Genomic DNA, 15274 nt, shown 5'->3' on the forward strand with positions numbered 1-15274 from the left:
CAGCTCTGGGTGGTGTGGTATGTATGATAACACTTTGGTGAGTGAAGTTTAGACTTGCCAACCGACCTGGACAAAAAAAATGTAATGTCCCTTTACATGTATGGAAATGGGCAGCTGAAACTTTTCGTGGCATGGAGGTAAATAACATTCCATTAAGGCTCTATTAAAAAAAAAAATCTAGGCAGCTGGCAACCCCATGATGAGGTCTGGAGTCTTCCTCTAATGGAAGAGGCTTTTCGGTCAGATGGTGGCTTGTGTCGTTCATTCATGCCCCAAATTCTAACATGCCACAACCAGTGCTCCCTCTAGACTGTGGAGTCTTGTGAGCAAAAATTCTACTTTGTGAGCTACTGGCATTAAAGTTGTGAGTGAGTGATTTGACTACTGCATAAATTAGTTTGCTCTGGAGCCATCCTTCCTGAGCTAAGAGAAAAATTTGTGACCTGGAGGCTAAAAAACTATGGGCTAGCTAACACTAACTCAGCTTAGAGGGAATCTGTTAACCTCCCCAAATATGTTGCATGCAAATATGACAAAACACGTACTTTGGTGAAATCATAGTGGGCCTCTACAGTATGCTGTGAGCATGTTGAAACATAAATGGTACATAGCCTGTGAACTGCAGTATATGCAAGAATATCAGAAGGAGCCTTGAAAAAAGAAAATATCATGCTACCCCCCCATACATGTGAACACATGAAGCTGCCTTATACTAAATCAGACCCTTGGTCCATCGAAGTCAGTATTGTCTACTCAGACCAGCAGTGGCTCTCTTGGATCTCAGGCTGAGGTCTTTCACATCACCTACCACCTGGTACCTTTTTAGCTGGAGATGCTGGGGACTGAACCTGGAATCTTCTGCATGGCAAGCAGATGTTCTACCACTGAGCCACGGTCCCTCCCTATTTGGGCATTAGCCAGCCATGAAGAGTGTAAAGCTCCCATTGGTTCACAATGAACCTCTATTAATCCAGCATGAACTGAGGCATACTTTAAGTGTATGATTCAGGCTGCCCTGAAACAGAGCATTTTTTCCTCTAAATAACAGCGCTGTCACCATGGCTTAGTGGTAGAGCATCTGCTTGGCATGCTGGTAGTAACTTAGGCACCCCTGTACTCACATCTGTTATGGAATCTTAGCACCAGGGCTTTTTTGGTAGAAAAAGTCCAGCAGGAACTCATTAGCATAATAGGCCACACCCAATAACATAAACTTATTAGCCTATTAGGCCACACCCCTGACAGCGCAGCTCCCTCCCAGGATCAGCTTCCCCAGGTGCCCCACAGCTTGCAGGGTGCATGGGGAGCTCGAGGGAAGGAAGGCAGTATCTGGATCGGCTTCCCCAGGCGCCCCGCAGCTATGAGACGCCTGGGGAACCCAAGGAGGGGAGGCAGTTTAAACTGCCTTCCCTCCCTGGATTGGCTTGGCTTTCCCTGGTGCCCTGCAGCTTGCGAGGCACCCGGGGAACCCGAAGGGGGGGCTGTAGGCGTGGCCAACTCAACAGTCCTGCAGCTGGATGCTGCAGGGAAAGATTGTGAGTGAGTGACAAACTGTCCTTCAGGGATAGTTATCAGCCATTTTTGATCTTCTAGTTAATAAACAGATTACCTAGAATATAGTTTGTAGACTATTAGCACGTAGAACAGTTTACCCTCTTTATTTAAATATATTGTCTTTTAGCTTATATTAACAAGTACAACAGAATTCTGGATATAAAAAGAAAGAATTTCTATATCGAGGAATATATTTGAGCTAGTATTTCAAACTTGCATTAGATCACCTTCTCTTTGTCCTTTGTTCAAAGGAAGAGTCAATGTCTCTCAACTGAGAAAAACACCTAAGAATATATTTTTAAAAATCTGCAGATTTCACTGAAGTGTTTCAACTTGGGGAGATGATGATGATGATGGTCTCTCAGCTACCACTTACAGTTCAGTCTGAATTAGACGCAATGCTTTCTTCATGTTTTCTATTACTGAAAGAAGACAGAAAAGTGAATGTTGATTATGTAGCATTTGGACAGCTAGATACTCTAAAGAGAGCAATCATAAGAACATAAGAGACGCCAATGTTGAATCAGGCCAAAGGCCCATCCAGTCCAACACTCTGTGTCACGCAGTGGCCAGAAATACCAGTGCCATCAGGAGGTCCACCAGTGGGGCCAGGACATTAGAAGCCCTCATTCTCCCCTTCAACCTCCTCTTCTCCAGACTGAACATTCCCTCAGCCTTTCCTCATAGAGCTTGGTCTCCAGGCCCCTGATCACCTTCATTGCTCTCTTCTGTACCCATTCCATTCTGTCCACATCCTTTTTGAAGTGAGGTCTCCAGTGCCTAAACACTGTTCTCATAGTTTCACTGTTGTCACTGTTATAGTTTACGCAAAATAGAATTGTTTAGGAGGATAGTTTTTGATGGCTGAATGTTGCTTTGTTTGTTTTATGTTGAAGACGGATTAGTGCCAATTTTATTGTTTCTTGTGGTTTTAATGTTTTTATATTCATCTGCCTTCGGTCCTGTGGAGAATAAAGGCCCTTCTAACCACTGCAAATGAGGGACAATCACAGAAAAGTGGAAATCTGTGTGCCTCCTATGTCCTCCTCTAACACTGCCATGCTAGTTGCTCATAGACCAGAGCATGACTGCCTTGCATGGGACACAGAGGAAGCAGTGCATGGGGAATATGGCAAGCATGCACAAGATTCACAGTCCCTCTGGTGCCACCATGCCTTACTAGTGTGTTGCCTGTGTATTGACATTAGTGTAAGTGGTGAGGGTGTAGGACCCTATTGTGCCCAGCAGATTGAACCGCATATACATAGAGGACATTTCTTGCATTGTTTCTAACAGGGATTTTGTTTTTTAATTATTCCCACCAAATAACACAAGAAAACATTTCCCCTCCTTTTAGCTCTCAGCTGTCAAGTAATAAAAGGGCTGTATCTCATAAGCAGCCCCTGGTTCAGCTTACACACTGGCAAGTCTTGAGGCTCGTAAGTGTACAGTCGGTTAGAGTATCTTCCAGTGATGTCAGCTCGCACTGTGAGAGAAGGATCTGGAAAAGTAATCAAAGTGTTCATTATCTTCTTAGCAACAACATCTTACTCATTTCTATACCAGTATATAAATTAGGGAATAATTCTGTTTCAAAGGAATGAGAAATTAATATGTATTTTCCTCAAGAATGAAGCTATTTTCTCCTAATGCTTCTGGACACTCCACAACATTTCAGTCACAGTTCTTTGGATGAACTGTATTTAAAAGGAGTAGGTGTCTCACTTGCATCCCTGAGGCACCAGTGGCATATTCTATATGATCCTGACACTGCAATCCTATGCAGAGTCACTGCAGTCTAAGGGGGATTTCCCACAAGCGCTGCTCCGCGCTCACTCCTTCCTTTTGCCCCGATGGTACGTGTCAATTTCACACAAGCTGCTACACGGCCCCATTTTGCCTTTGCAGCTTCGTGCGATTTTCCCTGCGTCTACTCAATCCTCAAAAAACAGGATTGAGTAGACGCAGTAGAAGCTGTGGGGCAAAATGCGGTTGCGCAGCAGCTTGTGTGAAATTGACACGTACCATCGAGCCAAAGAGAAGAGTGAGCGCGGAGCAGCACTTGTGGGAAATCACCCTAAGACACTGATTAGCAAGGAGGCTAAGACTGGAGTAACTGCATGCGTTTGCATTGGAAGACTACTACAGGACTCTGCCCATTATAATGTACATTATATCCACATGTAGTGTATATTTGCACTGGTATTCGTTCTAATTCTTAGCCTTTTGTACTTTGAAAATCACAGTTTGCAATTATCTACTCAGTATTGGCAACCTACAGGCAAAAATCAGGACAGGAGTCCAGATAAGATTATCCTCCTTAAAATATGCTCCCAGTTTAGGACCTACTTCTATTAAAAATGCTTAACCATTTTTTTAAAAAGCCCAATGGCTTCTTTGCTGAGGGAAATATATACAAGGGCTTCTTTGCTGAGGGAAACATAATTGTGAGAGGAGGGAAGCCATAAGAGTGAAGTATTTGATCTTCAGAGGATGGCGGAAGACAGTGTTGCCCTATAAGGCCCCTATTGTGCTTTTATGAACTCATAAGTTATGAAAAACCTGACCTGTGCTAATTGTGTGCAAAAGGGACTGAACTATAAGGTGACTCCAAAAGATGCCAGCTACAGACACATGCTCAGAAGAAGGAAGCCTTCCTGTGAAATGCTGTGCCGATGGATCCTGTATGTCACCAACCCCTTTACTTGCAGTGAAGGTGAACCAGCTCCCTAGCCATATACAGCATTGAGCAGCCAGGCAACTGCCATGCCAGGCCAGAAGACAGGGAACCGAAGCTCCATGAAGAGTCTCCCTCAGTACACGTAGGCGACATGTTTCTCCATCACCTAGTCGAAACTGCAGCCAGAAGACAACAAGAGAACAATGCCTCTGGCCAGCACAAGACAAAATCCCATCAGGTGCCATTGTTCAAAACTAGTTTCCCATTAGATTCAACATTGCCCACTCCTGTGGACCTTCGACCCCAGTACCAGTCAGCATAGTTTTGGGGACGGACTACCAGGAGGTGTGCCAAGAGAGGTGGCCAAGATGAGCCCACCCCTCAACTCCTAATAAAAGAGAGCACCCAGCACCAGCTCTCTCTCTCTCTCTTGATTGCTTGCAGCCTTGCTCTTCCTTTTCCCCTCCCTCTTCCTCTCTCTCGCTTGCTTGCACCCTTGCACCCTTGCTCTCCCTCTTCCCCTTCCTCTTCCCCTTCCTCTCTCCCTTGACCCCCTCCTACCCTCACCCTAAACTCCCGACTCTTGGTGTGTGCAGCCAAAGTCTCCTCGTTGGTTCAGGACAAAACCCCGAGCCCCTCATTTTTTCTGAGGCTCACTTCATCTTGCCCAGGACAGGTAAAATATTCAACGAAACATCCTGCTAAAGTGAATGTGCTTATTTTCCTCTCTATATATTTCTTAGGTACTGTATAAGTGTGTGTATGCCTGTGTTATTGTATGCTTGGAATACCTTCAGTAAACAACTCAATTCATACTGACATTAGTTTCAGCATCTATTTGGTGGGTCTGGAGGACTCTGCACCCCTGTATACATTGATGCTTGCCCCCGTATTTGTCTATTGCCTGATTTAAGATCGTAACTCCCCATATTAAATAGCAATTTAAGGCAATTTGGCTAACAGCAGGAAGGCCTGGTGTGATCTGGTCCATGGGGTCGCTTGTCAGGACCCACAGCAAAACAACGAAGTACACGCTTCCAAGAAGGTTTTACTTTTATTGAAAAGCCATAGATGCAGTAACATGAACACTGTTAGGAATGGTGGGTTACCTATGCGCATAATAGGATATAGGGCATTCGTATGCCCCCCCAGCAATAACCAATTAGATGGGCTCCCGCACGCGGGAATCAGGACAGTTTCTAATGGTAGCAAAAGCTGGGAACCAGAACGATCCCACAAAAGGTAGACACCACACTCCTCCAGTACCTCTTTACAGATAAGCGTTGCAGCTAGCAAGCAATTAAGCGCATGGAAAGGAATGCACAACAATTAGAACGGCTCTCCCTACTCATGGCAGCTTAGCTGACAGTTGCGAAGAGTCGGACTTGACTGTGCGACTGAACAACAACAACAATTTGATCTTTTCCTTCCTATCACTACTTTAGTGCCAATGGCTCCAATCCCCCTGCTTCCACTGCATGGGTCTGCCACCCCCTCAGGGTCCATTGGAACAAATTATTTGTGGAGGGCAGGACTTTTGAAATGGAAGACAAGGACCACATGGAAAGGCTTAAGTGTCCTATCCCTGTGGCCTCTCCATTCCACTACATCCTTCTCAAAGCAGCTGTTAAATTTTTGTTACACCTGTATGAACAAAACATGCATTTCTACCCTTAGATTATATATTCAAGCTGTTGTGGCAAATCACAAGGGCTAGCAATTTAAAGTCAACTAATAAGTATGTGAGGGGGGGCAACAAGAAATTTAAGGAAGTTAACCAATAGCATAAGGTTTTTGTTTTCCCAATTAAATCGTCGTCTGATTGTGATAAAGGACTTAGATGAACCAGACTACTTTTATAAGTGTCTGATGCATTTTATCTGCTTGATTGAACTATTTGTGACTTCTGGGATATTAACAAAATGTATAGAGAGAACACACTACCGTGAATTCTTTATTAATGAAGGACCATTTTCTCTGTAGTAGTTACGTTACATTGATATGAAGTTCCTTTCTGGGGAGACATACCTACAAACATGATGCGAGGCACGTACTGTCCATCAGGTGACAAGTTCTTGTCAGTTGTTTCATGCTGGTGAGAAAAGTTGACATATTAATCAATTATGATGACTGGTGATTGTGTGAAACCCACTCCCCCCCATGTATGTTTCATATACGTGTCTCTGTACCATGAGATTGAGCATGATGAAACTGTTCTGACACATTTCTTGTATTTCTTGGTTTTCTGCAAAAACTTTCTTCAGTGCTAGAAAAGATGAGAAAAGATAATCATTGCATTGGTTGAACAACCAATTTAACCTTATTTTTAATTACTGCAACATATGATGGGCTTGATCATTGTGATCATCTGTTCCCTGCCCCATCCTGTAGAGGCAGTTCAAAGAACTATAGGGACACAAACTTTTCTGCAGTGGGCATAATAATGCTGGTTGATTAACTGTCTACTTGAGATAGATAGGACATGTTTGAGTTGGTGTTGTGGCTAAGAGACTGAGCTAGGAATCAGGAAGTTTCCAGTTTAAATCTTTCCTTGGCCGTGAACTTGGTAGGTGGCTCACAGTTTCTCAGCTTCACAGCTTCAGCTCCATCTCCCCCATTTGCAGTATGGGGATTATAATGCTGACTTATCTCAACAGAGTTATACAATAATATGTCTGTAGTGCTCTTAGCCCCCCAAAGCTCTACACAAATGCTACTTGATGGCTTCAGTTCTGAGATGCAGAGTGCACAACTCTACAGCACTGTGCAGTTGAAACCACTACATCATGGTGCTACCAGTTTTGATAGTATTGACTATCAAGCACTCACATGTAGTCCCTAATCATGAAGCTGTCTTATACCTATTGATTTATTTAAAACATTTTTATGTTTCTTTACACCTGGTCAAACGGTACACATAAAACATTAGAGCAATCAAAAACAACATTAAAATGATAAAATAATTCAGTAAAACCCCATACATCAACACCGAAACCAGGGAGGAGGGCCAGTGACTGTTACTGGGAGTATGCCAAACAAAACATGTCTTCTCACGCACTGAGGTTGTTCCCATACAAATAAGATTCTCCATATTCCTCTTATTGCTGCTGCAAATGCAGAGGGATGTGCCTTGGCAATGGAGTTTCTGCACAGGAGTTTTCTGCACACTTTTCTCTCTCAGCTGCTCATGATGAGCACCTTTCCCCTCACCATGCCACCTGAGAGCTTTTTGAGGGTTGTTTTTTTAACAAAAAAAATAGGTAATTGCTCTAGTAACGTCTGGTATGCTACCGAGCAGCTCCCTTGAGTTCAGTGATTGCCTAAAACTATCCTCAGTGTGAAGGGAAAGTATTCTGCACACATACATCAAAGAATACATATCTTAATAATTCTGTACAAAGGGAAGAGTTTGTACTCACATCTGGTTCTGAGGCTGAGCCCTGGACAGCCCATCTTTAATGAAGCTTTGTGGTGACTCAACTGGCAAATCTTGAAGCACTTGCTCCAGAGCTTTTCCACTGATATCACCACTATTATGATACTTTTAGAATTATGGACTGGAATCTTGGTATGGCTAATAACTATGGTGCAGAGATCAAAAGCAGTATGTGTTTGTAGATATGTTAAATTAAACAGGCATGACTTACCTTTGCAATACTGACAATCTTCCAAATGATGAATGACCATCAGTGGCTTGTTACTTTTTTCAAAAAGGAAAAAAAATATATTGCATTACGTGCAAATTCCATGCTTTATTAGGTGAAAAAAGTACTGGGGGTGGTGATGGAGGAGTAAACAAGCAGTGAACTAATGGAAATTAGGTGCATTTTTACTCAGAAGTAAGTCTTTATTCAATAGGGTTTACTCCCAGGTAAGTGTTCTTAGAATTGCAGCTCATAAACGAAATTGACCATATAGAGAATGAGAAGGGAAAATGGATAAATGAGAAGTATTTTTCACACAACTGATAAATTATTGTTTACACCTACTGAACCAGTCGTGAAACTGCTGTTTCTAATAATCATGTGCTATTGAATTTCCAGCTCTTTAAAAAAACTGATTTGGTTATCATCATGGTGATGAATTCCACTTGCATTCTGACCAGCAATGCAAAACTTCATTCTTTTTTTTTTATATATATAAACTGTTTATTGAATTTTTTTTTTAAAATAATCACAACCTTCAACAAACAACGCCATTTACAACAATATAAACTTCAACAAAACAAGATGCAACGTTACTCACATTCTACCATTATAGTCTAAGTCTTACACCTTTCAATATAAAGAAAACTCTATATATTTCTTGGGGATTACAAACAGGGAACCCGGATTATGATTAATATATTGGAAAAACGAGAACCAGCATGTCAAAAACCTATTAGAACGGGATGGAAAAAATGCCGTTAAAAGTTGTTCAGTAATTTTGTCGGCTATTATATAGTCCCAACATTTTGCAAGCCATTGTTTGATACTAGGTATTTTAGGCTGATTCCAGACTTGAGCCAACAATGTCTTTGCTGCTGATAGCAGTATTGCTATTAATTCTTCTGTTTCTCTAGAAACCGTATACTTCATATAGTTACCTAGAAGAAACGTTTCTGGATTAAAAGGTAAATCACATTCTGTAATTTTCTGTATAATGTCTTTTATACGTAACCAAAAGTCATTAACAAGAGGGCATTCCCACCAGCAATGCAATAAGGATCCTTTCCTCCCACATCCCTTCCAGCAATTTGGGGAGGGCTTATGTTTACAATGGAACAACCGTTCCGGAGTTAAATACCATCTAGAGTACATCTTGTAAGATTGAGTACGAATTGCCAGGTTATTAGTAGTCATTTGGAAAGATCCCCATATTTTCGCCCATGTCTTCTCATTGATTGAACATTGTAGGTCTTTTTCCCACTTTTCTTGAACGGGGTTCTTAGTCGATCATAATTTTTCACATAAGGCAGAATATATAATTGTTATGGCCCCTTTTGTGTTTGTGCTTGATCTAGCGAGCAGTTTTTCAAACGGTAATAACGTTTTGTTGAAATTAGAACTTGCTACCAATCTATTGTACATATGTTGTAGTTGGTAGTATTGCATCCAAGGAATTTTAAGTTTTGTAGCATGTAAAAATTGTTCTTGTGTAATAAATTTACCGTTTACAATAATGTCTTTTATTCTAAAAATGCTTTTTTCTCGCAGGTTTTTAAACTCGTTATGTGGTCTCCCTGGAGGGAACCATCTTTGTCCCAAAAAAGCTGCCATCTGGGAGGATTCAGAGGTAAGTAAAGACCTAAATTTGTCCCATATTTTCAGTGTAAACAACAAAAATCTATTTGTTAGTGTTTTCCATCTTCTGTCGTTAGGGCTGTTCCAAATAGCCTCATGTAGAAAATCTGAATTTAAGCTTTGGCCATCTATCGCAACCCATGCTTTTTCGCATACAGGGTCTGCATAATATATAACTGCTTTAAGTTGGGCAGATTCATAATATTTAATTAAGTTCGGAAGGGCTAAACCTCCTAATTTTTTAGGCTTATTCAATAGCCGTGCATTCAGTCTGGCTTTTTTTGAATTCCATAGAAACTTACTTATCTTCAAATTCCATTCCCGAAAATTCTTGAGTGGGATTTCAATTGGTAAATTTTGAAATAAAAATAAAAATTTAGGTAAAATCATAGACTTAATCAAGTCGATTTTTTCCAACAAAGACAAGTTGAATTTTCCCCATTCTTCTAACAGTGTGGTCGTTGTCAGCGATAGGGGTTTAAAATTACATTGATATAGGTTATCTAAATGTACAGGTATATTAATTCCCAAATGTTTCCAATGAGTAGTTACTGTTTTGAAAGAATATTTTGTTGTTATCTCTAACAGCTCTCGATTAAGAATATTCATTGGGTATAAAATTGATTTAGAATAATTAATCAAAAAACCAGAGACTTTTCCATATTCAGAAATATGGTCTAATAAAGGTTGAAGAGTTTCTTTAGGTTGCTGAATATAGAATACTATATCATCGGCAAAGAGGCTCATCTTACACTGAGTTGGAGGAACACTAATTCCTAGTATTTTGGGGTCTTCTCGTATTGCGAACGCCAGTGGTTCTAGAGATAGCGCAAATAAAAGAGGGGATAGGGGGCAACCCTGTCGGGTGCCCCTCTGTAAGTGTATACTAGGTGAATTAACCTGATTAACCAATATAGAAGAAATAGGGTTTTTATACATAGCTTGAATACACTTTGTAAAATTGGGCCCAAAATTCATAGTTTTTAAAACTTGTATTAAATATTTAGGTTCAACTCTGTCGAACGCTTTTTCGGCGTCAACAGAAAGGATAGTGGAGGAAATTTTGTGCTTGCGGCAGTATTCAATAATATTTAAAGTCTTACGAATATTATCTGTGATCGTGCGGCCTGGCATAAAACCTGCCTGGTCTTTGTGTACATAATTTAAAATAATTGAGTTAAGTCTACCGGCTAGTATCAAAACTTCATTCTTGATGGATATTAATAATTTTTCAAGGTACACCTAACAATTGGATGTTTCCCCCCATTTCTTCCATTAGGGCACATAAAGGTAAAGGTTCCCTTGCTCGAAAGCCGCATTAGGGCACATACAACACTGCTTAATCCCAGAATAAAATAAAGTGCACAACTCTGGGGACGGGGGAGGAATTTTGTCTGGGATAAAAATGTTGCTGAAGCAGAAGTAGCTGATAAGAGCAACAAAAGTCTCCATCCTAAATATAGCTAAAAGTATATTAATTGTGAAGTATTCTGGCATCAATTTGTATAGGACCGTAGCCAAAATAATGCCCCTTTATTGCTATGATTTTGTACTGCGACAGGCATCATGTACAACTTTCAAAGACAGAATGAAAAGTCTGCTTTTTCATACAATGGGCAAAACAAATGTTTCGCATGTTATTCTAGTTACTTTTAAAAACTATTTCAGAGCTGCAGTTCTGTAAGTCAACAGAGGTGCCTGTTTGCCATTTTACCCAGGTTAGTACAATGATCTGGAGGAGCTTGGCCCCAAATCAAGATAGATTAGGAATGCCAGCCTCCAGGTGGGACCAGGGTGTCTGTCTCCCAGAACTACAACTCATCTCCAGATTACAGAGATCAATTTACCTGGAGAAAATGGATGCTTTGGAGGGTGGACTACTGGCGTTGTACACCACTGAGGTCCCTGTCCCCCCTAGGCTCAATCCCAGATCTCTAGGAGTTTCTCAACTTGAATCTGGAAACCCTACACCCCCAATCCCCCACTGGTGGCCAGGGAGGACCTGGCAACCCTAAAATAGATTTTGTTTTCTTTATATAAGGTTTGGCTGCTGCTTGTAGATGGGTGTGCATATATGTGTGTATGTGACAGTAAATAGCAGAAGAACAGAAGAATCACTTTCCCTATTGTTATGTATGGAACAGAATGTATGAATGTATTGAGCTTGAGTCTAAGCAAGGTATTGTAAACCGACCTATCAGAACAAGGGAAGTTCTGGAGGGAAGCAAACTGATTGGTCTTTATGTACTGAATATGATAGGATGTTATCTGACTTGTGGGCATGGCTTGCCAAGCCCGGACTGTTTAAAAAGGAGCCTGTTGCTCTATTGTTTGTCTCGTTCTGGTTCTTCTGACTTTTGTGTTCAGTAAAGCTGTTATCACTGTTCACCTGCTGCCTCGAGTCTCGTACTTAACACCTATTGACTCAACCTTGCTTGTCTGCCCCATCTGTGAACCAGAACAGTGAATACTCATTGCCTTTAAAAAAAAGCGCACAGTAAACTGCACATCCCCAAAAGGGTTTCCCAAACCTCACATAATTAATTCTTTTTCAGAGAGTTCGGCCACAATATTTGTTTGACTGTTGCAAGGGCAACAGGGATATTGCAAGAGCTTTGGAAGCTCTACAGGGCATATGTGGCTTGCCACACTGTTGTGTGGCAAATAGAAGGGGAAGTCGTGGAAGTAGTGACAGACTTCACGTTCCTGGGATCCCAGATCACCACAGACTGTGACAGCAGCCATGAAATTAAAAGACGCCTGCTCCTTGGGAGGAAAGTGATGGCGAACCTAAACAGCATGATAAAAAGTAGAGACATCTCCCTGCCAACAAAAGTCCACATGGTCAAAGCAATGGTATTCCCAGTAGTCATGTATGGCTGCGAGAGTTGGACTATAAGGAAGGCCGAGCGCCAAAGAATAGATTCTTTTGAACTATGGTGCTGGAGAAGACTCTTGAGAGTCCCTTGGACTGCAAGAAGATCAAATCAGTCAATCCTAAAAGAAATCAACCCTGACTGTTCCCTGGAAGGCCAGATAATGAAACTGAAGCTCAAATACTTTGGCCACCAAATGAGAAGGGAGCACTCACTGGAGAAGACCCTGATGCTGGGAAAGATTGAAGGTCAAAGAAGATGGGGACGGCAAAGGATGAGATGGTTAGACAGTGTCATAGAGGCAACGAACATGAAATTGAGCCAACTTCAGAGGACAGCGGAAGACAGGAGGGCCTGACGTGACCTGGTCCATAGGGTCGTGAAGAGTTGGACTCAACTGTGCGACTGAACAACAACAACACTGTTGTGAAAGAGGCCTGGGGAGGGCAAAAAGGATTAGTTGCTCTGGCTCCTGGGCAGTGGTGGGGGCAGCAGAGGCAATGGCCAAGGAGAGTGTGGTGTTTCTGCTCTGCTCACAACTGACTTGACGTATTCTACAGCTATCTTGGAAACCTATCATTTAGGCCAAAGGTGCAGTGTTTTGGTTTGTTTGGTTTTACTGTTTGTCACAAGAAGATGTATCTATGACATATACATTTCCCTAACTAAAGATTATTTTCAGAATGTCAAATGTATTTCTCTAAACAAATAACTACTTCACCTTTTTTTTGCTTGATAAAGTCCTTCTTCATAAGTTTGTACCCACATTATGTCATCTCCCCATCCTAAAATACAAATAAAGTTGGATTGTTACCATTCTGCCATCTCATGTATAATTCATACTCAATAATAAAAAGAATATTACACAACTTGGTTATTGGATTAAACCTACAGTGCAGTCTGTCAAATTTTCTTTCAGGTGGGTAGAAGTTTATCAGTTTGTAAATGATCCAGTCTGCCATTAAGGATCACTTCTTACTTAATAGGATGGATCCAAACAACAGGTAGTGTTCTTTGTTCACACTACTAATCTTTGGTATTCTCCTTCTTGTGCAACCAGAAGAGAACTTCTGCTTCTGCAACACAGGCCTAGATCCAACCCTATATTTGGTGCATGTAGACTATTCATTAAAAAAAGTATATGGAACTTGCACATTTTTAAAATCATTCTTTCCACACAATAAGGGGCACCATCCCATCATATTACAGTGCAGAAGGGGTGATATCCTAAGAGTCCAGATGCTACATTTCCCTAAGCCACAAACAGACTCTATGTATTTCTTTTATTTACTTCAGTTATATCCAACCTTTCTCCCTAAGTGGGGGCCTGAAGGAGCTTACAGCATTCTCCTCTCCTCCTCACAACACCTCTGTGAGTACGGTTGGGGGACAGGGATATGCGGCAGTCTGTGACATCAGTGATGTTGCCAATGTCACTGTCACTTCTGAGCAAAATCTGGAAGTGATGATGGGTAGATCTAGGAATCATCATAACTCTATGATCTTGCCTGCCATAGCAGGAAGCCTGGCAACCCTATCTGTGAGATAGGTTAGGCTGAGTGTGTGTAAATGGCCCGAGGTCACCCAGCAAGCTTTCATGGCAGAATGAGTCTTTGAACCAAGATCTCTCAGAGTATCATCTGACATAATAATCATAACTCCACACTGGCTCTCCACACTGGCTCTCCACAATGTCCATCTTCCAGACTGTCTTCCCAGTTCAGAAATCCAAAACATTTTCTCTCTCTAATAAACAGGTTAGCAGTAAAATGATGGAAACTGTAGGGATACATGTTCTGGCTGTTTTCAGGGATTTTGGTATTCCCTCCATGCTCAAAATCAGACCCACTAGCTGGAAGGGTGGGGAGAGGAGAACCATTGGGTGGGGGGAGCAATCATTTTCTGAACAAAGATCAGCCTGATCCTTCACATGTTTATGGAGAAGTAAGTCCTACTGAATTCAGTGAGGTGGCCTTACATTCATGTACACGTGTATAAGATCACAGTTTTACAGTCCAATCCTATGCCTGTTTACACAGGAGTAAGTATTACAGTGTTCATTGGGGCTCACTCCCTGGCAAGCATGCCTAGGACTGCAGCTGCAGTCTATGAATTTCTGCTGAGATCCCCCCCCCCCCACTGCTTGCTACATAAACCAGAATTACCAGTTAAAGACATGGTAGCTAAAAAAAGATGTTCCTGTAGCCGGTTGTGAAAGTGTCTGGCAACTGAGAAGGAATAAAAGCAAGCTCACTTTATATTTTATAGCCTGTTTCAAATAGAGCAAAGATCTATTGTTGCTGCCAGTTACATTCACCATACAAGGAATAACCGAATTCACAAAAAGGCAGCTTTGTATCTTTGCTGCTTTTCAGTCTTCTCATCACTGTTAACCAATTTTTAGTGAACGCTTTTATGGTTTGCTTAGAGTACTATGGAGCTAATAGAATCAAGTGAAAAGATGAAACCTCTTGACAGTGTCTGTGGAACTCTTTTTTCTTTTTGGATTGCCATTGCAAAATTGGAGGACACAGCAATGAGCAGGAAGGATAACCCCAGTGCCGAATGCATCTTCTTTCTTTTTCACAGTCTCCTTCAGGGGAATTCCTGATAATAAAAGACATTAAGAGAAATATGTTGTTTTGATACTAGAAACAAAGGACTGATTTCCTTTATAACAGCCTTCTGAAGTTAAACACACACTAAACTTGGAAAAATAAACGGAATAATTGTTAGTGTTTTACGGTGAATTAATTTCTGCATTAAACCAACATTAATCAATGTTTTTTTTAAAAAAATCCTGCAGCTCTGAGTCTAAAAATGCTCCCTAATCAATCACTAACTGCTATAAAACAAATATTGTTTATAATCCCTTTGATGGA

At 41.3% G+C, this 15274-nt stretch overlaps 1 protein-coding gene across 1 annotated transcript; it reads right to left on the reverse strand.

Moving 5' to 3' along the window:
- Positions 1-1898: 1898 nt before the first annotated feature.
- On the reverse strand, positions 1899-14963 carry AGR3 (anterior gradient 3, protein disulphide isomerase family member). Its single transcript, XM_015421587.1, has 7 exons — positions 14861-14963; positions 13114-13177; positions 7882-7934; positions 6424-6500; positions 6263-6326; positions 2972-3055; positions 1899-1976 (listed from the first exon to the last, which is right to left on the reverse strand). The coding sequence occupies exons 1-7, from the start codon at positions 14961-14963 to the stop codon at positions 1927-1929; spliced, it is 495 nt and encodes a 164-aa protein (XP_015277073.1). The 3' UTR covers positions 1899-1926.
- Positions 14964-15274: the final 311 nt, after the last annotated feature.

Source organism: Gekko japonicus, unplaced genomic scaffold, assembly GCF_001447785.1.
Source record: "Gekko japonicus isolate JY-2015 unplaced genomic scaffold, Gekko_japonicus_V1.1 scaffold1585, whole genome shotgun sequence".
Classification (NCBI taxonomy): Eukaryota; Metazoa; Chordata; class Lepidosauria; order Squamata; family Gekkonidae; genus Gekko; species Gekko japonicus.